The sequence below is a fragment of the Necator americanus genome, chromosome IV (genome assembly GCF_031761385.1).
Source record: "Necator americanus strain Aroian chromosome IV, whole genome shotgun sequence".
Lineage (NCBI taxonomy): Eukaryota > Metazoa > Nematoda > Chromadorea > Rhabditida > Ancylostomatidae > Necator > Necator americanus.
The window spans coordinates 21,678,635-21,705,562 of NC_087374.1; the positions used below are offsets into that span (position 1 = coordinate 21,678,635).

The 26,928-nt window shown below is 39.8% G+C and overlaps 1 protein-coding gene across 3 annotated transcripts; it reads right to left on the reverse strand.

Moving 5' to 3' along the window:
• Window positions 1–1,635: 1,635 nt before the first annotated feature.
• RB195_002258 (uncharacterized protein) lies at window positions 1,636–26,928 on the reverse strand (the record flags this gene model as incomplete). 3 transcript variants are annotated; one of them, XM_064199427.1, is made up of 10 exons in its annotated part: window positions 1,636–1,800; window positions 1,885–1,959; window positions 2,480–2,641; window positions 2,702–2,824; window positions 3,768–3,918; window positions 6,322–6,403; window positions 14,461–14,601; window positions 21,870–21,991; window positions 25,472–25,571; window positions 26,856–26,928. In XM_064199427.1, the coding sequence occupies 10 exons, from the start codon at window positions 26,926–26,928 to the stop codon at window positions 1,636–1,638; spliced, it is 1,194 nt and encodes a 397-aa protein (XP_064055308.1). The 3 variants fall into 3 exon arrangements, with proteins under 3 accessions (XP_064055308.1, XP_064055310.1, XP_064055309.1); XM_064199429.1 differs by lacking the exon at window positions 26,856–26,928 and adding an exon at window positions 13,081–13,233 and having other exon boundaries at window positions 25,472–25,527; XM_064199428.1 differs by lacking the exon at window positions 26,856–26,928 and having other exon boundaries at window positions 25,472–25,527.

Genomic DNA, 26,928 nt, shown 5'->3' on the forward strand with positions numbered 1-26,928 from the left:
CCTTAGATCATGTGGCCACCTTCAACAAAACACAGCTTGAATGCTGATGTGACTTACTTGACCTAACTGGTTGGTTGGTGTTACTGCCTGACGCGGTTTCCCGTATTTTGGCCGAGGAGTGTCGTCCTTGAACAGAGCTGAACAGAGCTCTACCCACCCTCGATCTACAGCAAAAACTCGCACAGAATTCATCCATTCGGCGCTATTTCATAGCCTACGAGACTTGTTGCTGCGGGACTATTGATATCGAATGACTGACACTCTGGGTATTTGCCCTGTTTGGGCTTTGGACGATATCGCCATTGGGTAACCTCCCCGATTTTACTGTACAGTTCGTGAGTGCCCAGGACATGTATTCGAGTGCAAGGTTGCATTCGATACGAGCAGGGCTTAAGGGATTACAGGTACCAATTACGCAGATCCAAGAATCCATATTAGTGGGCACGCCTAGGGAACCGAACCGATCACTCCTTCACCACGCCTTCTTGTAAAAATGTTGAAGCAGTGAATATTTTGTTACAAATGAAGGATTTTGTGGATCGTTACAACTAAAATAATTCTTTGCAAGGAGAAGAATGTGCTTAGGGTGCGTTTTGAAACAGTGTAGCCAGATATGTGACAAAAAATAATGTTCTACCTATAAACGAAAGTTGGTGAGGAACTCTTTCTCTCTTTTTTACTTCTCTTTCGTGCTATACTCTAAAAGCGTTGGCAGTTGTTGAGGAGATAGTGGGTTCGAATGCAAGGTTCTTAAGTGTAGGTGTAGTGTGCGTGTATCAGATAGAGAAAGTTCAGGCTGCTGCCGATGTGTTGCGATTGTTCGAAAAAAAGTAGCTACCAGCTAGCATTTCCCAGTTAGCAAATAAGATCGAAGTGATCATATTCTAGGTAATGTCAACATAGAAAAAATGAAAGAAAAACGAATTGACTAGATTTATTAAAGTGAAACATTCATGACTAAACAATGGAGACTAAAGCAATCGAAATTCACACAATATTAGTAGCTAAGATGACCTTCGGAAAAATTGCACTTGAGTCAAATAAATATTTTATAATTTATAGCACGTATATTGAAGAGAATGAAGATACCTCGTCACAGGGTCTCAAATTCCAAGTGCATCAATAGTGGATGGGTAGTGATTGAGATGAGTGAAAAAGCAGAGGTAAATCTTAAGATCGAAGCAGTTTTTGGATATTCGGTTCGTTTTTGTGATGAGTGAGATGAGCCTGAAGATTTGGTCACCTCAAAGCATCTCAAAGTTGCGCATATTCATGGTTTTACTGAACCACGCAAACAAAAAATCTATTCTCTAAAGTTATGCGACCAGAATACGATGAACAACAACAACAAAAAATTTCAACGCGATGGTCTGCTTTGTTCTGTTCTGCAGTTGTGGACGTATACAAACATAGTGCACGATAAACCTTGATCAAAACGATACACTTCTCTACAGGATCGTAATGGCACAAATCCGACTAAAGCAACGAGAAGTTCGACGTAGTTACAACGACGACGAAATATTACTTCTTATTTAAAGCTGTGTTGAATCCAGCTGCTCGGCAAAACATCAGATAGGCACACCAGAATCTTCGCTTCCGTCCACTTCCATGAAGGATGAGATCGACGAACGCAGCTCAGCACTGATTGAGTTCTGCGCACCATAGTGCCTCAATAACTTGCTGATCGACAAACTTGGCGAGTTCTGCTATCTTCTTGTCAGCCAGCTGGTGGCAATGGTCCGAGTAACGCCCTTTTGGTAACTTGGAGCATGCCGTGCTAGCGAATGAGTTTATATCTGTCTGAACGAGCAGGACCTTTGCAGGAGGATCTGCAGCATACCTCGTACGCAATACTAAAATATGTTCTATTCTATCAATAATAACCTTTGCTGTTACCGCATAATTCTTCGCATTCTCCAGCATTCGCTCGCAGAAAGCGCACGTGATTCGTTTCTCTTCCTGAAAAGTATAAGACAGGAATTTTAGAATTAGAACATTCCTCTTTTCGTAGTTGTCCTTCAATTTAGAAACTTAAGTTTATATTCGAATTCCTACGTAGATACACATAATGAGGGTATATTTACATTAAAAGAGTTTGTCACTATAGTGGAGGTTACGAACTAGAAGCTGTACTGACCCCTGAACAAACAGAATCCAACGCCGAGAACGTGTACCTCTAGGTACACCCGCAACGAAGAGAGTGCTATACTTAATAAGCCAAAAAGAAGGTTCTTGGAAAATTTCGTTCTTGTGCAAAAACAGGAACAGCGTGGAGCTCATAAAATATGGAATTTAATACGCCAAGGCTTCTTTTTTTACATAGAAGCTGATTTTCTAGAAACCTTTTTTCGTTACAAATTGACGATGCGAGAGCAAATGCAGCATTGAGATTTTAGGAAAAATGATCGGAGGTGAAAATCTTACGTAGCTCAGCGAAAACGAGAGGAAATAAAAGCAATACCCTGTTCTGTAAGCTCACATTTTTGCTATTCTGATCAGTATTCTTACGATCCGCTCGATCTTGTCTAGCTTTCTTTCGATGGATTCCAGATGTCGTGGTTTCAGCAGAATGTTCATCTCCTCCAACTCTCGGAGACGCAGTTGATATCGTGGACGGATCTTCTGGAGGTGTCCCAGCTACCTGAAAGAGAAAATGAACGCTTTTTATGATTTAGTTCCGTAGGCTGAACCAAAAACCCACTGCAAATGGGTTGTCTTCTTCGCAGAGACTCAATCGAACACAGATATCTTTCGTGGAAAAGTCATAGTTAAGAGAAAAGTAGATTTCTGGTAATGAAGTTTCCACAAATGCGAAGCACTGCTCCTGAAAATAGAGTTTAAGATAAATTCACTTTTAGAGAAGTGATGTAGCGGGTGCAAAAGTAGGAGTCTGTGGAAGAGAATAAAGAAGCCCAACGATTTGTGTACTTGTCCCATCCCAAAACAGATGGCAAAAAATGCTGGTCTTAGAAGATATCTGCAAACAAACCACTGCATTTCGAACTGTCCAAGGTTTTGAAAAAATCAGAAAATCGAAGACCTTCAATTTTCGGATTTTGGTCAGAGCTCATAATGCCAACAATCTGACCTTAAGCCACCTTATCACAGCATAGCCGCAAGATCTACACTTAGAGGCAACATACCACGAATCTGAAGTGGTGAAGGAATCTGCGGGAAAGGGTTGGGTTGGGATTGTAGATTGTGGGATCCGGGGTGGTTCCGCTCATCTCTCCATAATATCGTAAGAAATGTAACGTGAAAGACGTCGTTTTTCCCGACGATTTCAGTTGCAACGCACCACCCTTGTACACGCACCGCATCCAAGTGAGTGCGGTCGAGGGTAGGTGATGTTTTCTCACCAACCTACACAAGTGAAACCGATGGATAAGGTGCTGAAGGAACCGGAACGTGTAAATAGAGGAATGTTCTAACGTATCTCGCAGAGGCTGGTGCGATGCCCACGGCGTTTTTTTTTACGAAGGTTAGAGAGAGGTGAGCAGAACCACTCCGAATCCCGGAATTCACAACCTCATCTCCAGTTTTTCCCGCAGATTTCCTCGCCACGTCAGATTCGTGGTGTTCTGCCTCCAAAATTCGAACAGCAACAGAATTATTTCGAAATCAATAGTGTCGTCTTCAAAACAATGATTTTGCTATTTTTTCTTCACAGATACTTTGTTGTTGTGACCTCACAGAGTGTATGTAGACATTCCAAGTAATATGAATAAAAATGAAGATGTGAGAATAACAATCTAAGGGCGGCTTACCTTAAGAACAATAGGCAATACACGACACTTATCGTGTAGAACTGCCCTGAGCTGATTTTGACTCAATCCTACTCGGTGCTTGGTCACCGAGAGGAGCTGTGAGCAGAAGAAGCATGCCAAATTTGAAGGTGATGGTACAGGTGTAGCAGTCCTGAATAAGGAGTTATGAAAGAAGAAATAAAAGCGTTCGAGTTCTGATCTTAAACGCACTACTTATCGCAGAAACCTTTAGTACCTAAAACCATAACAGCATTCTTAAAGACAGCATACCACGAATCTGGCGTGGTACGGATTTCAGGTTGGTAGTTCTTATACGGGGTCGTAGATTGTGGGGAAGAGAGCGATTACGTGCATTTCTTCCTAATCGCCGTAAAAAACGGCCCGGAAGATGAGGCTTCGAACGTTCCGTGGCGCTGTTGTGTACGAAGAATTGTATTGGAGCGCACCAGTCTCGTACACGCGCCGCATTTTCCTTTTTTCCAGCGATTAGGAAGAAATGAACGGAATCACCCTCTTCTCCACAATCTACGACTCCGTTTAGTAAGTCTCCACCTGAAATCCGTACCACCCCAGATTCGTGGTATGCTAAATACCTTTTTTGATGATTAGAGGTGAATAATCTAATCAAAAGAACACTTTTTTCGTCAACATATTATTCAGATATTAGTTTCGACGTTAGATCCCAGTTGAGAGCGTTTAGTAGGTTTTTACCGACCACTGTAAACCAATTAGTCTTTTATTTTCCTTTTCTTAACGGGGAACTCATTCCACGAATGAGAACCGTGCTGCGAAAGAAACTGATTGCTCCGATAGAAGAGACAGTAGAAAATTATAAAACTAGATAAGAAATTTAAAAACAAAAACAAATTGAGCGGAAATGCAGATATTGTGAAGAGTACATTCTCGTAAAATTAAATGGATTGTTATTACTATTACTACTAGTATTAATAATAATAATAATAATAATAATAATAATAATAATAATAATAATAATATTATTATTATTATTATCATCATCATTATTACGCCACTCTAGTTTGCGAAAAAATGAGGACTGATCTAACCTTAATTAGACAGAAAAAAGAGCTCTATAGCGATGAATCATTCGAGCAAAGCAAAATAAACTCGCGAGTTTTGTAATCGTAGACGTAGTGCAATACCAAGTTCCGTCTTAGAAAAATGGCGACTACGCACAAGATCTTAGAGGTACCCTGGGAGCGGAACAAACAGTAAAATTAATGGAAAAGGGTTCTATCAGAACTGCAGGCTATCTAGACTTACTAGACTAGTTAGACTTATTGTAAGAATAAGAACTGAAAACTATGAGAAACAAGAAGAGAGCCCTGGAGAGCCTATCGGGGAGCTTATCGCGGTCTGTTGAATACGCCGCCATTAAAGGCGCAACACACCTCGATACAACACGTTCGCTCCTAATACATTGGGTCCTGGAGAATACATTCTTGTTGAGGCCAAACCGTAACAAATGCTTGAACTCAATCAGACAACTCCTTACATTCGGCTTGCACTCCATCCAAAAATCTCTCGTGCTTTAACAATGCACTTGAGCTACAGATAAGTGGGTCAAGAGGCGCTAATTGCGGCACTTACGTACCATGCGAAAATGGTTCAATATGCTTTCTTTTTACATGCAGCAAGAGTTGCTCTTTGAGGATTTTCAGAAAAAAAGAGGTTTTTTCCACTCTTTTCGTCGACATTCTATCTTTCGGAAACGAACTTAAAAGTTATTATATATATATATATATATATATATATATATATATATATATATATATATATACCAGTTAGAATGTCCGGCTAAAGCCGGACTTTAGAATTCTGTGGTTTCAGCTTCGTTTCCCTTCACTGATCAGTGAAAGTTCATAGTAGTGGCATTTTCTGTTAAATTAGATTTGTGTTTTTTTAAATAACACTTTCCTTTTCTTTTTTTCATTATAAATTAAGTCGAAAGATTAGGGAGTTTTCCTTCTAAGCACGTCAATTCTACATTTGGAGAATATTCAACCATCAGCTTCAAACACTCCTTTGATACCAAAATAATACAGATACAATTTGGAAGCACTACTCGAAGTATGGGTGTTCCTCCTGATTTCCCCCACAGTTATCACAGAATAATGTTTTAACATAAAATGACGTAAACAACATCATCATACTGATAAAGATAAGTTCCACATCAGATCATGTAAACCGTTGGGTACTATTAAAGCAGCAGTTTGTATGGGTGTTTCTACTTTCTGAAGAAGGCATACTACCAAGTTGAGGCAAACGTGCAAAGAAATGGATACGTGGAGGATTCATAGAGGTGTAATGCAACACGTGCAGTGGCCATGGATATGAAACGGTTGCAACATTTAATTAACCTTTCGCGACATCCACACGAAGTTACTGCGCACCAATCCGACGCCGGTGGACCCCTCGCACTCCCTTTTTCGAATTTCGTGACACACACACACGTGACAGAATAAGCCCGTTATGATCATGATATATGATTACATAGGGAGATATCTTCACAGACGAGAAATTTGGAAATACTAACCTTTCATCCAGAAAATTGTAGTCGTTTGATCCACTCCATCCAAAATAGGCGCTAGCGGCACCAATAAACGAGGCGACAACAACTGAAAATATAATAATAAACTGGATGTATAAAACAAGCAATCGTGTAATGAGAACCAAGTATCTAGACGAAGATTGGAGAAGAGAAGTCTAGAACTGTTGACATTCACTCTCCTAGTTATATCCTTGATAAAAATTTATTTTGCCTCCAAAACGCTAACAAAGTAATGATACTAGGATATACAGAGGTTGAGTTTCAAGAACAGAACTCACAAGCGCTTGAACTGTAAACGTGAATAGTCCTGAAATTATGAGAAATGCCAATGGAAGACTAGGGTTGCATGCAGAGTTCACAGCCGCGAGGGCAGCGAGGTAAAATGTAGTTTGGGGTGGGGACACTAAGTGGCGCTCACATTTCTGGAATTGAATAGCTAAATCGATCAAGGTCTTAAGACCTAAGCATTGGTTTTGGAGGATCCATGACAGGATCTAGGATCTGTATAGTAGGATCAAAACGAAATGAAGCATGTACGCAGTTGCGTACGCGGCTTCTTTCGAAGCGCTTCAGTGGAGCGTGGCAGTTACGAGCGTGGTGAAATCCTTGCTAGCACCATCCATCGCTGCAGTTTGCGACGGTCCAATCTCGGTTCCAACTGCTGCCTCCACCGCATTGTTTCGAGCGCGATGAAGACAGCAGTTGGAACCGAGATGGGACCGTCGCAACTACATTCGCGATTCGTGTCGTTTTGACCCGACTATAGTAGGGTCAAAACGACATGAAGCTCGTAGCAATTGCGTATCCGGCTTCTCTCGAGGCGGTGCGGTGGAGCGTAGTGGAACCTTTGCTGGCACCACCCATCGCCACAGTTTCCGACGGTCCCATCTCGGTCCCATCTCGGTCCCAACTCCTGTCTTCACAGGCCGTTTCGAGCGCGTACGCAAATGCACCACTACTATACTCGTGGTTCATTTCGTTTTGACCCGACTATATAACCTAAGAGAATGTTACTAAGAGAACAAAGTAAGATAGAGCGTCCAGAAATAAGGGCGCCATTGACTGCTCTCCCCAACTACATTTTCCCCGTGCGGCGCTGCCTGCGCGGGTACAAAATGCGGGATGCCTAAGCTTTTTGCAAAAGTTCACATTTCATTCAATCTCAGTGTTGCGTTCCATTGTGCGTTTGTGGACTTACTGTAGATGTCTGCACAGTGGGACTCTTGATTAGCGTTGCTCTCAGACTGGAAGCGAGCAAGCAGAAAACGCGTCAGTGACCACGTTCGTGATCACCCTCGACGAGCTTGGAAACCGAGTCGGATTTTACTTGATTGACCATATTTTGCAATTTGTTGGTTTTCTCGCAAGTCACGGAGATCATCTCTCATCCCACCCCAACCACTTATCTTCATATGTCCAAACAGTGATCTCATAGGTTTGCAGATGATAAAGCCCTTCTTTTGTCCTGACATTAAGGCAGTGAAAAATACCTACCATGGAAAAGAAAGCAATACTGTCAACGTTGGTCGATTAAGTAGTTGACATATCATAAGTTGCCTAAGTGCTGCCGTTGATGTACCACCGTACGTTAAGGTAACGAGGTGTCCAAGCGACAGTATTGCAACAAGTTCAAGTTGTTCACGGCTGCATTCCAGTGAAATAATAAAAACACTTGCCCACGGGATTCAATGCGCTTGGTAACGACTGTACGATCGGCGGTTCGAAGCCGCTTTAGAGCCAAACAAGGGGGTCCTTCAGGGGTCGTGGCCGGTCAGGGAGGATAGAAACACTGACTTGATACATGGGCCTAGCCCTCCGCAATTCATTCTATTAGCTACACATGCGTTCGTAATTCCCAAATGATCCTGAACTGAAATGAAATTGGTGGCGCATCTCAAGTGGATTGATTAACGTCAGACACTTCATATAGTTTATCGTTATTTTTATCCTTGTCGTTCACGAAGTAAAAAGCATAAGTGTAAATGAAAAGCTCTTCTCAAACCTCCCTTTCACACAAGACATTTTCCTCTTTTTGAAAACTACCCATGAAGCAGATTTGCTCAGGGAATTAAACGAAGCAGGAAAAGAAGAGTCCGATCTGGCAGGAAAGGAGCAAAGTTCTTGAAGAACGACTACTGGGAAGACGAAGGAATAGAACTTGAAGGATCCCAAATCACGGAGTTCGTCTTAGGTGTACCCCTCACGCTCCTCATGAAGCATAACTTGAAGGAAGTGCTGAAAAAATGGACTTGAGCAAAGACGGCTGCTTTGACATCCATAATAATGAAACGAAAATGAAAAGATTTTTTTTATTGCCGATGGAGGATTTTAACACAATTTTCTCCATCATATATCCTCCTCGCCATATTTTCATTTTATCAAGCAGGAGTATGTTTCCAATCTCATCTCTTTTTTGAATGGTTTCGTCTATAATTTCGCTTAAAGAAAAGTGCACTGGTATCTGACCTTCATAGCCAAGACACCAACGAGTTTTATTTCGCAATGTCCCTGTGTTCCTTCCGCCGAATTTCCTTCATGTTTCCATTTACGGCATCCCGCAATTAGCACTAATCCTCATCCGAATGCAGATGTTTTTTTTTTTGTTGTCCGTCATGGCGTTGAACTCGATAATGAGGTCGCGCCAATTAGAAACGCCGTATCGGATCCGAGATGACATATTCGGTCTAGTAGGTGGTTATGACTGTAAATCGACTCAACTGTCGAGATTCTAAAAATCTACAACGAATTTGGTATGATTTTCTTATATTGCTGTCAGAGGAAATATGTAGTATGAGCCCCACTTTTTTGTTTTTATGGAAAAAAGTAAAAAATTTAGCAATGAATTTCCAAAGATAGGCATCACTTGAACGTGTTATCGGATTTTTACATTCTACAAATACGATTTTACTGCTGTGACTTAGACTGCAGAAGAGGTAAAATTGGCTTTAAGAACTAGGAAAGCGAAAATGGAGAGGAAAAAAAAGAAGAGAAGGATGCGAAACCACAAAGAAGTCTTGGAAATATAAACTTCGAGCAATTCTTCTTCCTACATTGCAGCAATACACTTGCATATTCCAATAATCAAAGAAAACTCATAAATCATCTTGGAATCAATGAAACAACGACCCCAAGAAAAACAAAGGTAGCTCAGAAACAGTGGAGAAAGAGGTCATTGTTTGTAAGTGTACGATCTGAACAAAAAAAGGAGAATAGTAACAAGTTGTACTGGCTCTGGAGGCAAGAAATCGAAACATGGAGAGGTTGAAAGAGTCTTAGGAACAACGAAATTGAATGCGTCCCTTATCTCTACACAAAGATCTTGCTAAGATAGCAGTCAAGGGTACGCAATGAAATTGTCTTTTTTTTTAGAAAAGAAATATAATCCAGAGAAACCTTCTGAACTGCTCCTCCTTTCAATTCATTTTTGGAAGCTGCGAAGAAAAGAGCAGAGGATAGACTTGCCTAAAAAGCAGGGGACCCCAAAATGATGAATTTTGAATCCGATAATGATTACTCACAAAGCAGGAACTCCGAGAATCTGAGAACAAACACATTAAAGTCTATGGATTAAGTAAATCAGAACTGCTACCAAGCAATTTCGCTTTCTGATAAACTTCGAAGCATTTGCAAACAAAAGTTTGGTGGCATATGAGGAAGGTTCAGTGAGTTCACTGAGGGACATTTCTCGCGTAATCATTTTTATTTTTTCAGTTTGTATATACCTTGGGTCAACCGACTATAATATAAATAACCATAATCATGATATAAAATTTATCAAATCATAGCTTTTGACATGAAAACATTCTCCCAACATTCTCACAGCCGTCTTTCTTAGACGCACTACCCCACAAGTCTGAGGTGATACGGGTTTCAGGCGGGCAATGCCTATACGGGGTCGTAGATTGTGGGGAAGAGGGTGATTCCGTCCATCTCTGCCTACTAGTGTAAGCGGACGACCCCGGAACGCTGTTTCTTACGACGTCCTCTGTTGCAGCGCGCCACCCTTGCACCCTCCCGCCTTCGATTCGTCCGAATTGGTTTTCGACCAATCGCAGGTGGGGCGGGGCACAAACGTTTCGCACTGCAACAGGAGCAGTTATAAGAAACAGCATTCCGGGTTCGTCCGTTTCCACTGGTACACGGAGAGGTGAACGGAATCACCCACTTCCCCAGCATGTAAGACCCCGTATAGGCATTACCCGTCTGAAACGCATGCCGACCCAGATTCGTGGCGTGATGCCCTTAATGAAAATCTCTTTAAAGACAAGAACTAAAAATTTTCTGAAACCGTAAAAGTGACAGCCGCTGTATACTTTGTTCCCTTTTTTTGAACTCGTGTTGTGTAATTTTGTTGTGGTAATATTTAGGTTGCTGGAGTTTTTAATAGCAGGGATTTACTATTTATTCACCAAGACTGAATCCATATACAAACCGACTAACAAGAATCATAATGGGTCATTGCGTGTGTGTACTGTGCAAACTATACGTCCGTAAATCGCATGTTCCGGACCGCATAGAGAAAAATGTTTGTTCTGGACGCTTCCGATAGATGATAGTGTTTGTTGTGTGGTGCACGTAGCGCGTGCATCAATGCACTCTTGGAATAGGCGACGTTTCGGCGCCGCGGAATCTTCGTCGCGTGTCTCGCGCAGATCTCTTTGAACATCAGGAGGGATGCGCGAAAAACGGCCCCCTTAGTGCGTACGATGATTTTGACAGTTCAATAGCGTTGGAAAAACTAACGATTGTTTGTTCGGGTCGATCGAAATACGGTGCGGAAAGAAAGAGAACGCGACGCCGTAATCGTCGAAACGTTCTTTCTAGTGCAGAGATAGGCCCTCAAACGATGTCTACTTGACATTTTCAAACTGGCTCCTGCCGGTGTAGTTGTATGCGGAATGCCGGAGAGAAAATACCAGCGTATCTGGTGCTTGAGAACTCATGGTCCTTGAGATTCCACAAGAAAAACAAGGCTCTCACTGAAAGAAAATAAAATGCGGTTATTTAGAGTGTTCTCCGTACGTTCTCTTTAGGACATTCCATAATTGCGCTCGTTTAGGATGACCAGAGAAATTGAAATGAAAAAAAAAAACTAGACTGAAAGGTATTGCTGTGGAAGAAGAGGCAGGTTTTCTCACAATTTTTTTTCCTCGGAAAAGAAGTTCTATCTAGTTCATTTTTAAATCGAATTTTCTAGTTCAGTTCTTGAGGATATAATACTAGTGGCCCTGAAAGATTCCCTCCAATATCGTCCAGTCAAAATTTCTTTATTTTTCCGGTTCTCTCGAGAAACTCAGGAGGAGAAATTCAGTGTGTCTGGAGGTTTAAGTGTTCGGAGAACACCGCTGTCATTAGATTTAGTCAGCATTCAGAAAAACATTACTTCAAATACAAGAAGAATTCCTCTACAGAACGACAACAACAAAATCACATTCATTTCATCTATGATCTTCCGGAGAAAATTGGGAGCTACATCCTTCTTCAGATTTTGTCTCAGTCCAATTTGCGAAGAAGAAACGAAACAAAAACAGATTTTTTGAAGACGAAAAATGCATAGCTTGTCGTCTCTTCTATCTTTTGTTATATCGAAGTGCTTGCTTCCACAAAGAGCATAACAGCGAAACTGCTACAGAATTTCCAAGGTAGAGGCAAGGAACTCTTTGGTATGTCACTCAAGAAATAACAGCTGTTTGTAAGCCTCTATATTTCTCTTACGAAAACTTTATTATTTAAGTTCCATTTATCCGTAAGTTTCTTCTCCGACGGGCTTTCCTTGACAACCCTACCAAGACAAAATATTTGAAGAAAAGAAAAAAGTGAGTTAATTTAACCTGCACCAATCATGCTAGGAAATTATCCAAGAAGAAGATATCAGGTTTCCATCTGTTGCTAATGTGGACTGGGTTTGTTACAGCCTTACTTTATCCTAGATCCAGCTCAATTTTTTTAAATTCAAGTATTGCGCTAAAGGCTCCAGCAAATAACTTTAGTCCATCTGGCGCAGCTGTGCCAAGCGGTTTTCTTCTCTCCAAACAGTTTTGGAACTTTCAAGAACTAAGCTTTCCTAAGCAGACTTCCAATCTAGCTTGACTCAGTAGTTCACACAAAAACAGGAAGGTCTGGAATACTTGTAGGTCTGTGCTAAATACTGAAATGAATTTTTCAGGAAGCCTATCTAGAGGTGGATCATCTAAAACAGTTATTTCTCAACAGGTAGGTCGCATAGTTTGATTAGAAGAACTTTTAGAAGTACTGAACAAAAAAGAACATGTGTAGAAGAGGCCTTTGGACTCTGAGAAGCCAATGTAGGCCCACGTATTTTTTTTTTGAGATATATGTGATTTTTGAGTGAATAAGGGTAAAGTGCAAATACTGGATGAGAACTGCTGTGGAAACCCAAATTTAGTTGTTCCATTTGGATATGAGAAGACGTGGCGTAGCTTGGCTTCGACAAACAATACCAGGTGGGATTGTTTGGTTGTGGATTAACTCCAGCAATGTAAGGACATCAATTGGCACAGATACGAAATATATGAAGAGCATTCACGAGAAGGTACACTGGACATCAATAATTTCCACAATTTCTGGATTCTTCTCATGACTTGTGGATTTCGGAAGCACAGGAACGTTTTTGTCCATCTGGCGCATCAATAACCCAATTTTTTGTATGTTTATGTCAACGTAGTAACGTTCACTATGTATCCGATGAATTTCGAAGAAAATTCTTAGGAAAAGATCTCATACTATAGCTCATTTTCTCTCCAACCATCGACGATGTCCCGGATGAACCGGCACAGAATTGGCAAATTAGGGCGTCCATTTGGTGGTTGTTGATGGGATCAAGGTGACCGACTCTCTTACCGCTATTAACGCTTTCATTTGCGATGAAATTTTTCTCTGAAAAATCCTCTAAAAGTCTAATTTCACTCAGCAAATCAAGTTTGGATGGCGCTGCTCACCTTCACTTTGCGCAAAGATGTTCAGTTTCTTTTTTTTGTGGGTCAAAACAGGAATGAGAAAATGAGGTGTGATGAAAACGATGAAATTCGGCGAGGTTTTTGTGCTTCAATGGTAGGTAGGAAGGCAAACTGTGTTGCTGGTGCTAAGTGAGACGTTCTGGTGTCGGCAGACCAAGTTCATGCAAATAAACGGAGCCTCTCCACGAGGGAGGTCGATGGGTTTTTCGAGGGGTGCGAAATGAAGAAGACTGTAGAGCAGAGACTACTTCCGAAGAAAGTATTCAGCATAAAGACGGAGAAAAACCTTGTTTTGAGAAGTGACTCGTTTCAGTGATTCTAATGGGGCGAATGGATCTGTTGAAGTGAGGTGCTTTGAGGCTAAAAGAAGGACCAAGCGGTTCTTTTCGCACTGGTCTAGAATTGTGCTTAGCAGTTCACTTACAGAATGTTCATAAAATACACATTCAATCTTCTTATGTCATCTTCTTATGTCACGTTTACCTACTAAAACAAGTCTGTCGCAAGAATGGGGGTTCGAATTAAATAGAATACAGGAAGAATAGTGCCATAGAATAATTTCGTGATACTTCTAACTCTAGATGTTCTAAAACATAGAATTCCTGACTGATCGCTTATTTCTCCATCTCATGCAGGAAAATTTAAGACTCCAAAATGCGAAAAAATATCATTGTTCCCATTAAGACCACCAAAGTTTTGGGAGATCGTCGAATGTAAAGTCTTTTAATCTTAATCAAACTTGAGGATTTTAATCAAATTCTTGAAAGATCACGAGAAAAAGTACGGAAAACGAAGCTTAGGTCAGATAGAATAAGCACAACAGGTTCGTTCGTAGAATGATTGGGAGGTGAAACAGACACTATAAGGCATTCACAACTGATCGATTTTCAGTGAAAACAAGGGAAAGAGATGATTGTGAAAGAAGAACGAAAAGGAGGAAGAGGACGCTACTTGGGGGGTAACAAGGGTTTGGGGCGCAATATGGTCACTTTCTCACCGAAATCCATTCCAAAATAGAGGGGACTAATAGAAGAAGTAGTAATAGTAACAGTAAACGTGAGCAGTGGATTAGAATGACGAAAAACACACATACTTTTGGTCCTTGCATAAATAGCACAGGCCATAAATTTTTAAAATCTGAACTCACCGAGAATGTGCATGTTCGATGACGCGACGTTCTCCTCCTGGTCAGTGGGCGGAGTATGCGGCAGGTGGTTGAGAGTTTCGGAGAGGGTCAGAAAGGGAAGCAGGCTCTCAACGAGACAACGTTTCACAGAAGTAGAATATCCTAAAATTCGTAGATTCTAAGAGCTCTTGAAAGTTAGGGAAATAAGAAAAATCTCGTAGTGACTATGATTCGTTGACAAGGTGTTTAAATACTGTTGAAACGTGGCGAACAGGAATCACGTTGATAGAAACTGTGAACGAAAACGTGATTCGTTGCAAATAATGAAAAGTTTTGATTTAAAAAATCACTGGAACCTTGATGATAAATTGAGCAAACTGAAGGTGTTGTGACAATCTATGGAAGGAGATGATAGTTTTTGGAAGATTCTGCTGAAATTAAATTTGCGGGAATACTTTAAAACCTTGATATCTCCGCAAGTACCCTTGTGAAAGGACAGTAAAGTTCGTCTTTTTCTGAGACTATTTCTGAGACCTCAGAGACAGGACAAATCCAGGACAATACTGCTCCTCAATAAAAAAAAGGTGTAATGACGGGTCGCTCTGATGCTCCTTCTCTAAGAACATGTTTGAAAACCTTCTAGGGATTCTTATGAACAGCGTAGACGTATGTATTTAACTGGCTTTTCCTTACCTTCCTTCTTCATAAACTCATTTCAAGTGCGGTCGATAGGATGATTTTTCGATTTCTCAAATATAATAGTAGGTTTAGATAGCTTGCGCTGCTGTGCTATTAACTAAAGGCATTCAAAAATATGTTCCATTCATTCCTTGCATTTTTTCGCTTTTTGTTCTTGTTCCTTCTCCAACTAAAGAGATGGATGAAATTAATCCCTATCAAATCTTCTTCGAGATATTTTCATCTTACTGGTACGTTTTCCTGAATGTTGCAGAGGCACTCTCTCTCCGGCCCACCCTCTCTCGCCTTCCTTCTGTCGTCTTTGCACTCTCTCTTGTCATGGTACCTCGCCTGATGTAGACAAGAAAAAGCAAAGTTTTTTTCTTTGCAAATATCCAAGACACTTTAAAGCAGATTGAGTTTTTGACTCCTCTGTTACTAGAAATTTTGAAAGGAATTTTGCTGATAATTTGATAATAAATGAAAGAAATTGTATCATGGCTACACATCCTCTGCGAACGTATTCACTAAGCCCATAAATTTGAAATGTAAGAAACGTTTTCGAAAGTGTATCAGGGAATAATATGTTCTATGATTTATGTTTATACTTCTTAATGAACCCACACTGATCACTTTGATTTAGTATTCGAAGAAGGAGCATTAATAAACTCCACAATGATTCCAAAAAAAAAAACCAACTCCACACTGATTCCTTCACGGCGACTTATGAAAAGGGTCTTCAGACCGTAAATCTTAGAGAAATGTCTGCGTAATTCTAGGCTGTAGACGTGCAAAGGATCTACCTTAGCATTTGCTGAATAATTACCATAACTCGCTCAATCAACTCCTGGAAAGTCAGCCACAAAGGTATGAACTCTGACCGGATATATTTATGTTTGCCTGTACGTAAGTGGAGAAGAAGAACATTTCTTCCAGAGAATCCTCAAAGAGACTCGTAATCAATCCGTTGAGAAGTAAACATGTACTTATTTTTGTCAATGTTTCTTTCCTTTCCCAGCATTTCCAAAGTGGTTCTCCAGCTTTTCCATTCCGTGATAGTGATGTCTATTCAATTCTTTGAAACCAATTCCCTTCTTGCCCCGCATTTCCTACCTTGAGAGATTCTAGATCCATGCTTATCAATAAGAATAAACTGCTACGCTATTCTGAACGTAATCCACTATCCTTTGTGTTTTTCATATTTGAAAACATTAAGATCCCGAATACTGGTCTCGATGTTGAAAAACGACACCGTGCTAAAATCGTTAAAGTTCTAGATTTTGGATCAGGCCTTAGTTTTAGCAACATGCGCAAATTATTATTTTTTCTTTCGTGCGGAAAATTATATTTTTCCCAATTGTCCCTAGATTCAATCCATTAGACAAAGATTGTGCCAATAAACCAAGCCTGTTCTCCTGTGTATGTTTACAACTACTGTATTTTCCGGGCCTTCAAGGTAGCGAAGGCAGAGGAGAAGAATTTGCGAAGTTTTCTTGCAAACACATAATCATGCCAAAAATCATAGATCCTTGAGGCGCAATTATCTCGGATTCAGCCTTGTTAATGTGTAGCCACAGGTAATTTTTTCGAAAAATATTTTAGTGGTTGGTTTTAAGAGTTCCAATTATATCTAATCGATAGAGCTCCCGCTCACGAATCTATTCATGTTTAGATTTTATGGTAAGTTCAAATTGGTGTGTTTTATTTTGAAAAAAAAAAGACTAAAAAGACGCGTATCCGCGTCTTTTCTTCTCTTCTTCTGTCGAAGAGTTAGCGATTCTACGGTAATGAAAATAGAGCAAACGAGGAAAGATATTTCAAGCACTAGAAATGCAGCAGAAATATTCTTAAAATTAGAAAAAAAACTTCCTCTCTCTTAAAAAACTCAAAACAGGAACGCTCAAGTTTCTGTTTTGGTTTTCCTTGTTATGATGGCGGATTTCCACGGGATACTGCAATGATGGTGGACAATGAGATTCGGTGATCGTTGTGGTCATAGTAAAAACACCAAGAATTGAAACAAATGTTTGATTCTTCCGAGTGTTTATGGAAGGGTTCCGGCTCTTAGAGGACAAACACATTTCTGTTGTGCATGGACATGGTGAGATATGAGCGATGCACTTGAACGACTTTTAGTGATTAAAACAAAATATTACATCCAACAGAGTAATGATTGAATACTTTTTCAAAGGATACGAGGATTAAAATACGTTGTGAATTTTGCTGCAATTCACACTTCATCTCGCATACGTATTGAATAAAAAGTCGCGTATGTGTATCCACGTCTTGATTGTACTTACAAGTTCCAGAAATCTCGAAAGGCACATTAGTAGTTCAGTTTAGTGAGGAATAAATTTCTAATTTCCGAATAGTCATCAGAGTTTCTCAGCCAACCAATAAGCGCTCCGCATCTACATAGATGTGCACGTGCCATGTGCGTTCATCATGTGAACGTACCTGTGAAGATTAAAAACGTCTGTCAATGCAGTAACGACCAATGATATGATCAATCATCACTGGTTTGATTCCATAGACGAGATTTTATGAGACCAGATAAATAGCTCAGTAGGGTGCTGCCAATACTATCCTCTCCTCTTGCACTCCATATCTGTCTATAACTGCTTAGTGCTGTTTAATACCACACGTACACTTAACAAGAGTACCATTTCTTCAGCTCGGGGATTTTCGAACTGCTTCATTCATTTATAATCTTGGATGATTATAGCAAAATTAGTCCTAACATACAAGCAGATTGAACTTATATTTAGTTACAAAGCAAAAGAATAACTTAAAGCATGAATGGAACGAGAAATAAAAGCCAGAAGTAAAAGTAAAGAAGTTTCTATTGTTATTTCTAACTTATTCAGATGTGAAGCGCTCAGTAGACAAATATTTTGGTGGACTATTTCGTTCAACAGTTTGATACGTGAACAAGTGGATTTCAGCTAGTATCTCCTTATACAGGCGCGTGTTGGCCAAAGATGATGCGAGCGCGTTATTTGCAGTGGGTTCATTGACAAAACACTTCACAACTCGGCCCGTGGCGGAAGACGGTCGAAACTCGAGAGTTGTGGCGACGCTGCAAAAGCCACGGATAGACAATGAAGGCAAGAAGATACGCGACACCATTGGTATCACAGAGGGTTCACGCGTTCAGTTAGTTGGTTAGAAGAAATTACGCCAGTTTTTGTCTTTTAACCTCAACAAAGTGTCCTGAATTTTTTTTTGTGCATATTTTGGTCCTACTTCAATAATAGGGATGACTTTCTTCAGAATTTCAAGGACGTTTTTTCAAGGAAAACGCAGAAATTAGAGTGCAATCTCAAGTTGGCTCTTTCCATAACATATGCGAGAAGAATTTATTTGAAATTTCTACGAAAAAAGGGACAAATCGAAATGTATTAAAGCAGTTTTTCTCTTTCAAGTTCTCTGGATTAAATGAAGATGAAAGTGATCCGCTTTGCTGATCCTTTTCGTACATGGTCATGGAACATACGACATGGCTGGTTAGACCGCGATTTCGCCTCTAGATTCGCCTCATTAATTCAGGATGAGATAAATCCTGCTGTGGTAACTGTGAGAAAAACGATGAATCCAGATGTGTTGCATCTTGTATATCCGGCTTTGTAGCTGGGAAGCCATAGCAACCACGAATTTTACAGGGACAGGTGATAGATGAAATGCTTTACTATTGCTGCTTAAGTCGGTGGAAAAGGGAGACATTTGAAATTAAAAAAAGATTTGAAGTGAAAAAATATATATGAAGACAAGTGAAGGAAGATTTCATGGAGAAAAAAGAGGTTTAGCAACATAGAAAATCGGAGGATCCTAAGAGTGAATGGAATGCTTTAGCCTGCGGTATATGTATTCTGGACCTTATATCCATAGGTCACGAGAGATTTCTCACAAAAAATTTGAAGCAATCTCTCTCTTTCTTCCTATTCTTTGTGAAAATGTTTTTGTGGAAGAAACAGGGCGTTGACAAGTTCTCGAGTCGTGCAATCCTTAATTAGATTAGATTACAACATTGATACGATTATTCTCCACGATAAAGTGCAGTTTCGTCTGACAATTCCAGGAAAAGTCGATAGGACTTTTTTATCCGGTAAAAATGTTTTATAACCCCTTGCAGTTTATCTATCTGTGTAACCAAGGTTATTTTACGCTCACAATAATTGTTTGGAGTTGATAAGAAAAACAATAACATTATTATAACCGAAAAACTTATTTACAACAAAGCCCTCATTTTAATTTGAAAGAATGGAGGAAATTCTAGAACCAAGGCGGACTGATAATAGCTCCAACAATAAAACCTTCTCGGATCTAATTAGAAATACAAGCAGTTACTGCCTCAAATAAAAAAAAAATGAATGTGATTGATGTTATAGGTCGGTACTACCGCAGAAGACTTCACATTTGCAACAACATAGGGCAGCCAGCGTGCACTCAGCTACTCCCCAAGGGTATCCTTCCAATATATGAGTACCATACCGTCATAGAAAATAAGTACCACAACTCTGAATCTTTTCTGGATTTTTTGAAGCAAAGTGAAATGGATTTGTCAGGTATTAATCCAGAAATGTTATTTGTGAGTGTCTTCATCTTCCATATGTGATTTTTTCTTTTTCAAAATCGAGCTTGAAAGAGGAAATGCTTCAACGGTTCTTCCAAAAATTATGAAACGCGAAATCACACACAAAACCAGATTCTATCGAAATCAAGATAACTCTGCATAAGTCATTATGTAAGTCGGGTAACTGTCCATTTCTGTGGTACAAATTGTGAAAACAAAAGACGTATCATTGGAGGGGAATCGTCGGACAATTGTGACATGTAGCGAAAAAAAGCGACTGAAACTCGATACGTTTTCATCTCTTTGGACAGCTGATCTTGGCAGGGAGAAAAACACATGGCGATTAGATCGCTTGCGTCGCCATTTCATGGTTTTGTTTTGTCCCTAATCCGATTTCGTTATGTCATTGGAATGGAGTTTTTAGATGGATGAAATCTTGGGTGGGACCTCGCTGGGTCACCTACATAGATCTTAATTACGTAATTATATCTATGACCATAAAAGATTGTAAATCAGAGACATTTCCTCAACCTTTCCTTCCTCCTATTCTTCTCAAATTTAGATTTAAATTTTGATTTTCAATTGTCTTCAAAACTTTGAAGTTTACTTCTACTTAAAAAATAAAGTGTACATCGATGAGCAATCTCTACTATGATACGTTTACGCATTCGATTTCAATTCAAAATAATTTGAGATCCATGAATGCGTATGCGGGAACGAATTCAGTTCAGTGGCTTGCGGGAGCAAGTCGACGTATCAAATCAGGGTTTTTTCTCATCCCAGAGAAGTCTGGTGCCAAATTATTGACCCCGAAGGAACGAGGGCCTCGGTTGATTCTAGTGTCGAACCATCAACCGTTCACTTCCATTTACAGCAATTTTATTCGTCCATTGTCATTCACTGAAGATTTCCCAAAGTCTTGTAGTTTGCCCTGGAAATCCTGTGGCATAAAATACATACTTTAGAACACTAGAAATGTGAAAAAATTTTCAAACATTAGGGGAGATTCTAAAGCGAGATTCTCATAGTAGAGGCTGAAAAGAAAAAAGAGTAAGAAAGAGGAAGAAAGACAATCAAAAAGATGAAGAAAAGAATGAGAAAAGGAGCAAAGTAAGTTTCCGCAGTGCACCAGAACATACCAGTGTATTTTCACAATCAGACGAAGCAGACAAAAAACGCGGAACGAGAGACTTCTCACATACAGTATGACAAAAAGAGTTAGGAAGTTTTAGAACAAAATTATTATTGAATATTTTAGGGAAGTAATTTTCTGATATTTGTATAAATGTTGTAAGACGTTGATGAGCTGTCTCATTTTTCCATTTTTTGCCGCTGTTAATTAGTTTTGCTACAGTTTCTCAATTAGCTAACGGAATACAGTGATAAGTTGGTTGAAGATTTATTTTCTTTTTTCCAGAGCGAACAAAAAAAGTGCTAAAAGTGTTAATAGAGTAAGGTTCGCTTTTAAAACGAAACTGAATTTATTTAAAGAGAACTTTTCACTAATAAGTACTACTAAACTAATTTATTGAATAGAACTAAAAAAAATCACTCGAAAACTTTGTAGAAAAAAATCATCCGTCCCTGCTCAGAACAGAGCAAGAATATGTGAGGATATTTGATTTAAACATAAAAATACCTCTAGTTTGTTTGAAATGATGTGAACAACGACAGAAATGTTCCAAAGATGTAACAAACTGGAGATGAACTAAAGTAGTAGCGCTAGCTTAGCAAGGATAATCGTCATGAATGGATTCGTAGTGGAAAACTGGTTCACACCGCCCCAAAAAGATTGTTTTTGTCGTTGACGATTTCAAAATAACCTCGATATAAGTGCGTTTATTTCTAGGACGCATCCGAAAATACGGTAGCACTTATGTATGTTCTATGAATAGCGATCGTGTTAAGGCTATTAACACGGTCCTAAACTGTTTACAGCTCTCATCTACGTTCCAAATTCACAAGAAAAAAGTGCGGTGCTTTAAAATTCGTCCCAGAATTGAGGATTTTGGAAAACGTGTCTCCTCTTTAAAATGGCTCCTTACGATAACTATACCATATATTATGGTATACTTATCGTAAGGTTTCATTATAATGCTTATTTTATATTTCAGGAAAATTCACGAAAAATTAAACACCACTTCAGTAAAAGCTCGAGGAGCAGTAAAGATGGTCCCACCGGATTCCCCGGCATTACGCGTCCAACGGATATGCCACGTGAACACGCGAACATTCCTCGACGAAGCCGCGCACCAGTTGTTCATTGAGACGCAAACAACCGTCTTATAAGCTCTTCTGATCCTAGAGACACAAGGAATCACACAGTTATAAGGAGATATGTAAGGAAGACCGATTAAGAAAGCGAGTTTTGTCCAGATATTACCTTCAGGAAGTCTAGAAATCTTATTAAATGAACTCTTTTTCTTCAAGGAGGTCAGCGATACAGAAAGTTTATCTGGTACGACTACAAAGTTGAGATCACCTCACATCACAAAATTCCAGTGGATGTGTCTGATTCTCCAAAACCGTTCAGATCTCGTGAATTATCACCAAGACGGTGAAGCAGCGCACGATTGGTGGTAGGTAGCGAGAGTCAGCTATTTAAGAAGCAGCGAAGGTGAATCTCTTTAGGATACGCATTATCGCTAATTGTCTGCCGAGGCATAATCGGGACGTGCTCGAACATTCACCGGGACCCTCTCTCTTTACACACAGCCTAAGCGCTCTTGAATGTGAATGATAGCTTCTAAGAAAAAGAAAACATCGCTCAAACGGTGTCGATGTGCAAGGTCGGTCGTGGAGGGCAAACTAACCGTATGTTTTCGTAGATGAGATGTTTAAAGGGTCGAAGCGGGGCTATGTTGACTAAACAAGGAAACGCATGATCATACAGTAAACTTTACAACATTGAAAATGTAATCGTATGAAAGGTGAGACATCGTTTTGAAAATAAGTCTTCTCGAAATCATTTAGTAATTCATTCATTCATTGAGAAAATGAAAATAGACACGCGATACCTCAGACAAAATGAATTCCACTTGTTTTCTGGCGTTTATTTTAAAATCTTTGCGGAGTCATAGATATGCTAGAAAAAAATTCTTACTACTGAATAAGCAGGGATTTTCTTTTTCAGAAGCTCCTCCTGGGAAAAGAAACAGCAATATATATCTTATGACCAGTTTATGTGCTTCGCATGTCAACTTTATTTACACCCAAAACACTACTTTTGAGGGTGTCGCCTCTTTTTCCTGACTTGTCATGCAGCGTAACTCTGCTCCAACGACCAGTTCCTTCAGAAAAAAAAGCACAAACATCTAAATACCTCTTATTATCGGCAGTTTTGCCATTTTTTCTAGTGCATGTAAGGATCCTAAGAGACGTAGAAAATCCCAAAAAAGGGCATCGGCGCAGAATGTTTTTGAGTAAGAGAAATTTGGCTTATTTTGGTTGAAAAAAATGTCCGCAACACACGTACAAGTATTAACAACCAGTAATAGCACCTAAAGAAATAAAAATAAGGATCAAACAACTTGTACTAGTCGTACAAAGTCCAGTTTTGACAACATTATGATTAAAGTAACTGAAAGAGCAATTTCGGAGTAAGGAAACAAAGAGTTCCAGAACATCCGTTGACTATTCTCAATAGTACAACTAAAACGAAGGAGAGAAAGTATGTAAATGATTTCTTTTTTCCTTGAAGTTTTTTGACACATTTAAGACTACATATGTAAGGAAAAATATAATGCAAAATAAAAATGTGTAAAGATGAATCCCTGCAATAATAAGTCAATTGATAATGGAATGCAGTTCATTTTTGAGGTAGGCCACCTCATTATATCAGCAATCAAAATATGGGTTGTATCCAAAAAATTACCTTCTAAAAATGACTACTAACACTAAAGCGCACAAATATTCTGGGAAATTCTAGCCAAGCAAATGTGGAAATCTATGGAGGACGAAGTCTCAACAGATGAAGTCAGCGCCAAGAACTTCTTCAACCGAGTGACTGCGATATGCCTTCGATTGAGGCACGGGAAACAGAGAAAAGAGAATGTGTGCTTATCAGAGTAGCAGAATTCGTTGCGGTCACCCGGATGAAGTCATTCGCTTTCGAATGCAAATGCAGCCAAAATAGACAGAAAACATTAGTCGAAATGGATAGGATTCCTTCCAAGGAATTCATCTCCGCAGAAAATGAAACAAACACTTCGTAAAAGCAGCATCTTTGAACAAACAAGATGGGAATGTGTCTAATTGTTTCACATGTTGTTCAACTAGTTTTCATGTATGTTTACTTTTATTGTAAATCCACGTAACTAATCGAGACTCGGAGGCATAGATTTTCCTACCATATCCACATATAGCTCAAATAGCAATATCGAAGGTGATAATTAGAAAAAGGCTGCATTTCTTTTCACGCAGATAAATTAATTGAACGGGTTACAACTTGAAAGTGTGCATGAAGTAACTTTTTTCAGAGCATCCGTCTCAAATATCAAAACTTTGTGAAATCTAGATGTTCTTGCTAGTTTATCCGTCTTAATATACGCATGATAGGGACAAAACGGCATGAAACACGGTGCGTAAGCGGCCGCGCTGGAAGCGGTGCGATGGAGAAGGCAGTTGGAGTCGGGACCTCATGAACTTCAGCGGAAAAGAGTGCCAGCAAGGATTCGCTTACGCAAATGCATCGTGCTTCATGTCGTGGTGGGGCCTACTATATGTTTAATTTTCGAAAAATTGACTATTTTATGGGATTCTGTCGGAAATAGAGACGAAGGGAATGGGAACATAAACTGCAGAACGTCCGTAGGTCTAGGGAAAACTGAAGGAAATAATCGACATCCACAAAACGGCAGCGACGACGTCATGAGTTAGGCCAGGGGTATGATGAGTGATCTACAGTTCTAGAAATTTCCGCTTGGTAGTTAAGAACCGTGTGATGGACGTGAACGGACACGTCCGGACGACTCGTTTAAACGCGTGTGCGGGGCGATATTCCGGGAGAGAAACGCGGTGCATCACAGGCGATCGCGTTCAGATTTCGGTTTTGTCAGTCCAAATCAGCTTCAAAATTCCCGCGCTTGTCTGCCCGTTACATCTGTACTTTCTATATATAGACATGAACTCGTCCTGTTTCCGCGCGCACACACACGGAAGCACAAACAATCAGAAGTTGTCCTCAAAGAGCAAAAGTGCACATTCTGCTGCACAATAAACAATCTTTCACAGGTTTCCCTTGGGAATAACTTGCGTATTGCGGCTATACACGTGGTTTTTTATAGTGCAAGTACTGGCGGGCAATCGACAATTTCCTGTCTTAGGAATAAGACCTCACGAGCGGACAATTATACGATTTCACCCCGACTCCGCTCAGGACGACATCACGATGCCTAACAGATTTCGATGGCCGACGCGACGCGAAACTAATGGAGATGGACAAAAACTCATAGAACTGCCGCCAGAAGGCATCGTTAGCGGTGTGAAGCCCGAAAAAAGCACGGAATGAGGCTAGCGAAGCCAATTGGCTACACTTATCATTACACTATGCTCGAAAAGGTCCCGAACATATGTGGTAAAGAATGAGATGAGTTTTTCCTGGATCGAATATTCGCTATAGATATATAAAACTGTTACTCAAATAAATAATCAAGTAAAACTTAACTAAATTACGGGGATTTGAGTAATTTTCATGTGTTTCCATGAATGCAGATCATAGAAAGAAAAAAAGTTCACCACTGTCTACACGCGAGATCTGGTCTCCGTTCTATTTAGACTCACATTTCTTTTTTCGCGGAATCACTGAGCACAACTGCAGGCTCTCTTGTTCTAGCCATTGCTGGATATTCAAACTTTTCGTGGATGAATTCATCTTGTTCATCTATTTATCAATACAAACAAAAACAAAAGAAAATATACGTCGAACTTGGAGACGGGAAATCGTAGAAATAGTCGAGCACTACTCATAGCACTACTCAAAGCATCTACTCGAATCGAGGACTCAATTTTGAAACGAATCTGGTAGTAACGGAAGGAGGCTGCAGCGAACAGCGGGGGTGATGCCGGGGAGTCGTTGTTTGACTAATGACCTATGGGAACCTTTTTCAAGTGTCATTTCACCTCAACGACACGCGTACTGAGCACGATTTGCAGGCTGCAGCAGCTCTTATGGACAGAAAAATTCGGTGAACTTGATCAACAGCGCAGCGAAAAATGGGAATCGTTCAACGAGTTCCACACCAAATAAATAATTGAAGAATAAAGTTATCCCACCACTTATAGTTTTGGGCGCTTTTCAAATGCTGCACAAATACTTTGGATGTGGATGCCACCTTTGAACACAGAGAAAAAGAAGAAAAAGCAGAGGACAAAAAAATACAAGGAAAGGGAAGGATGTTGAGGAAGAAGAGGAAAGGAGGTAAGGAAGGAGAAAAAGAGAGTGAATTCCGCTGTACATATATCATTCGAAAATAAAAATCATATTGGCTCATTCGAACGATTACATATACAATAAAAAAGAAGAGAAGGTACAACGCACTTCAAACTTAGGTACCTAAACTTGGACGGCGCATCGTACAAAAGCTTCTCTTAAAGCGAAGCCTTTGGATTACACTAGTTATACTTATCCGCATTCCTTACGAAATGCGAGCACACCACGAGAAGAAATTTTCCTAAACGAATGTATTTGAACAGTACCAACTTTTATATAAAATTAGCTGGAGATTTGTAGCTAGCTAGGATCCTCTAGAAATCGTATCTTAATGAGCAAAGTCTGTAAAGCAAATTCTAAATTTTACGAATATTTTTCCACAAGTTAATAAAAACCACCAACAAGAAATTTTCCATTTGTGAATGACCTCCATTCATAGGGTGACAAGGAGACAACTAGAGAATAATAAAAAAATAATAATAGAAGACAAAATAATAAAACAACTGGACTTTATTTAACGTAAAAATGCTACTATTTGGAAAAGTTGATCCTATCTTTGATAACAAATGGTTAGCAAAGAAAACGTGCAGATAAAAAACACGTTGCAAGCAGATGCTCGAGTAAACAACATGGCAAAAACGGTAGGCAAGGCCTCAATTCCCTCGTGTATCGTTGCAACTATGTCTACTAGGCTGTTTAGAAAGGAGGGGGTTATGCACGCGTGCACGTACGTACGTATGTGACACCGGTAATGATTTGCGTCCGGTTCGTATGAATAGCCAACCGGCTGCTGATCCTTCATACCCAT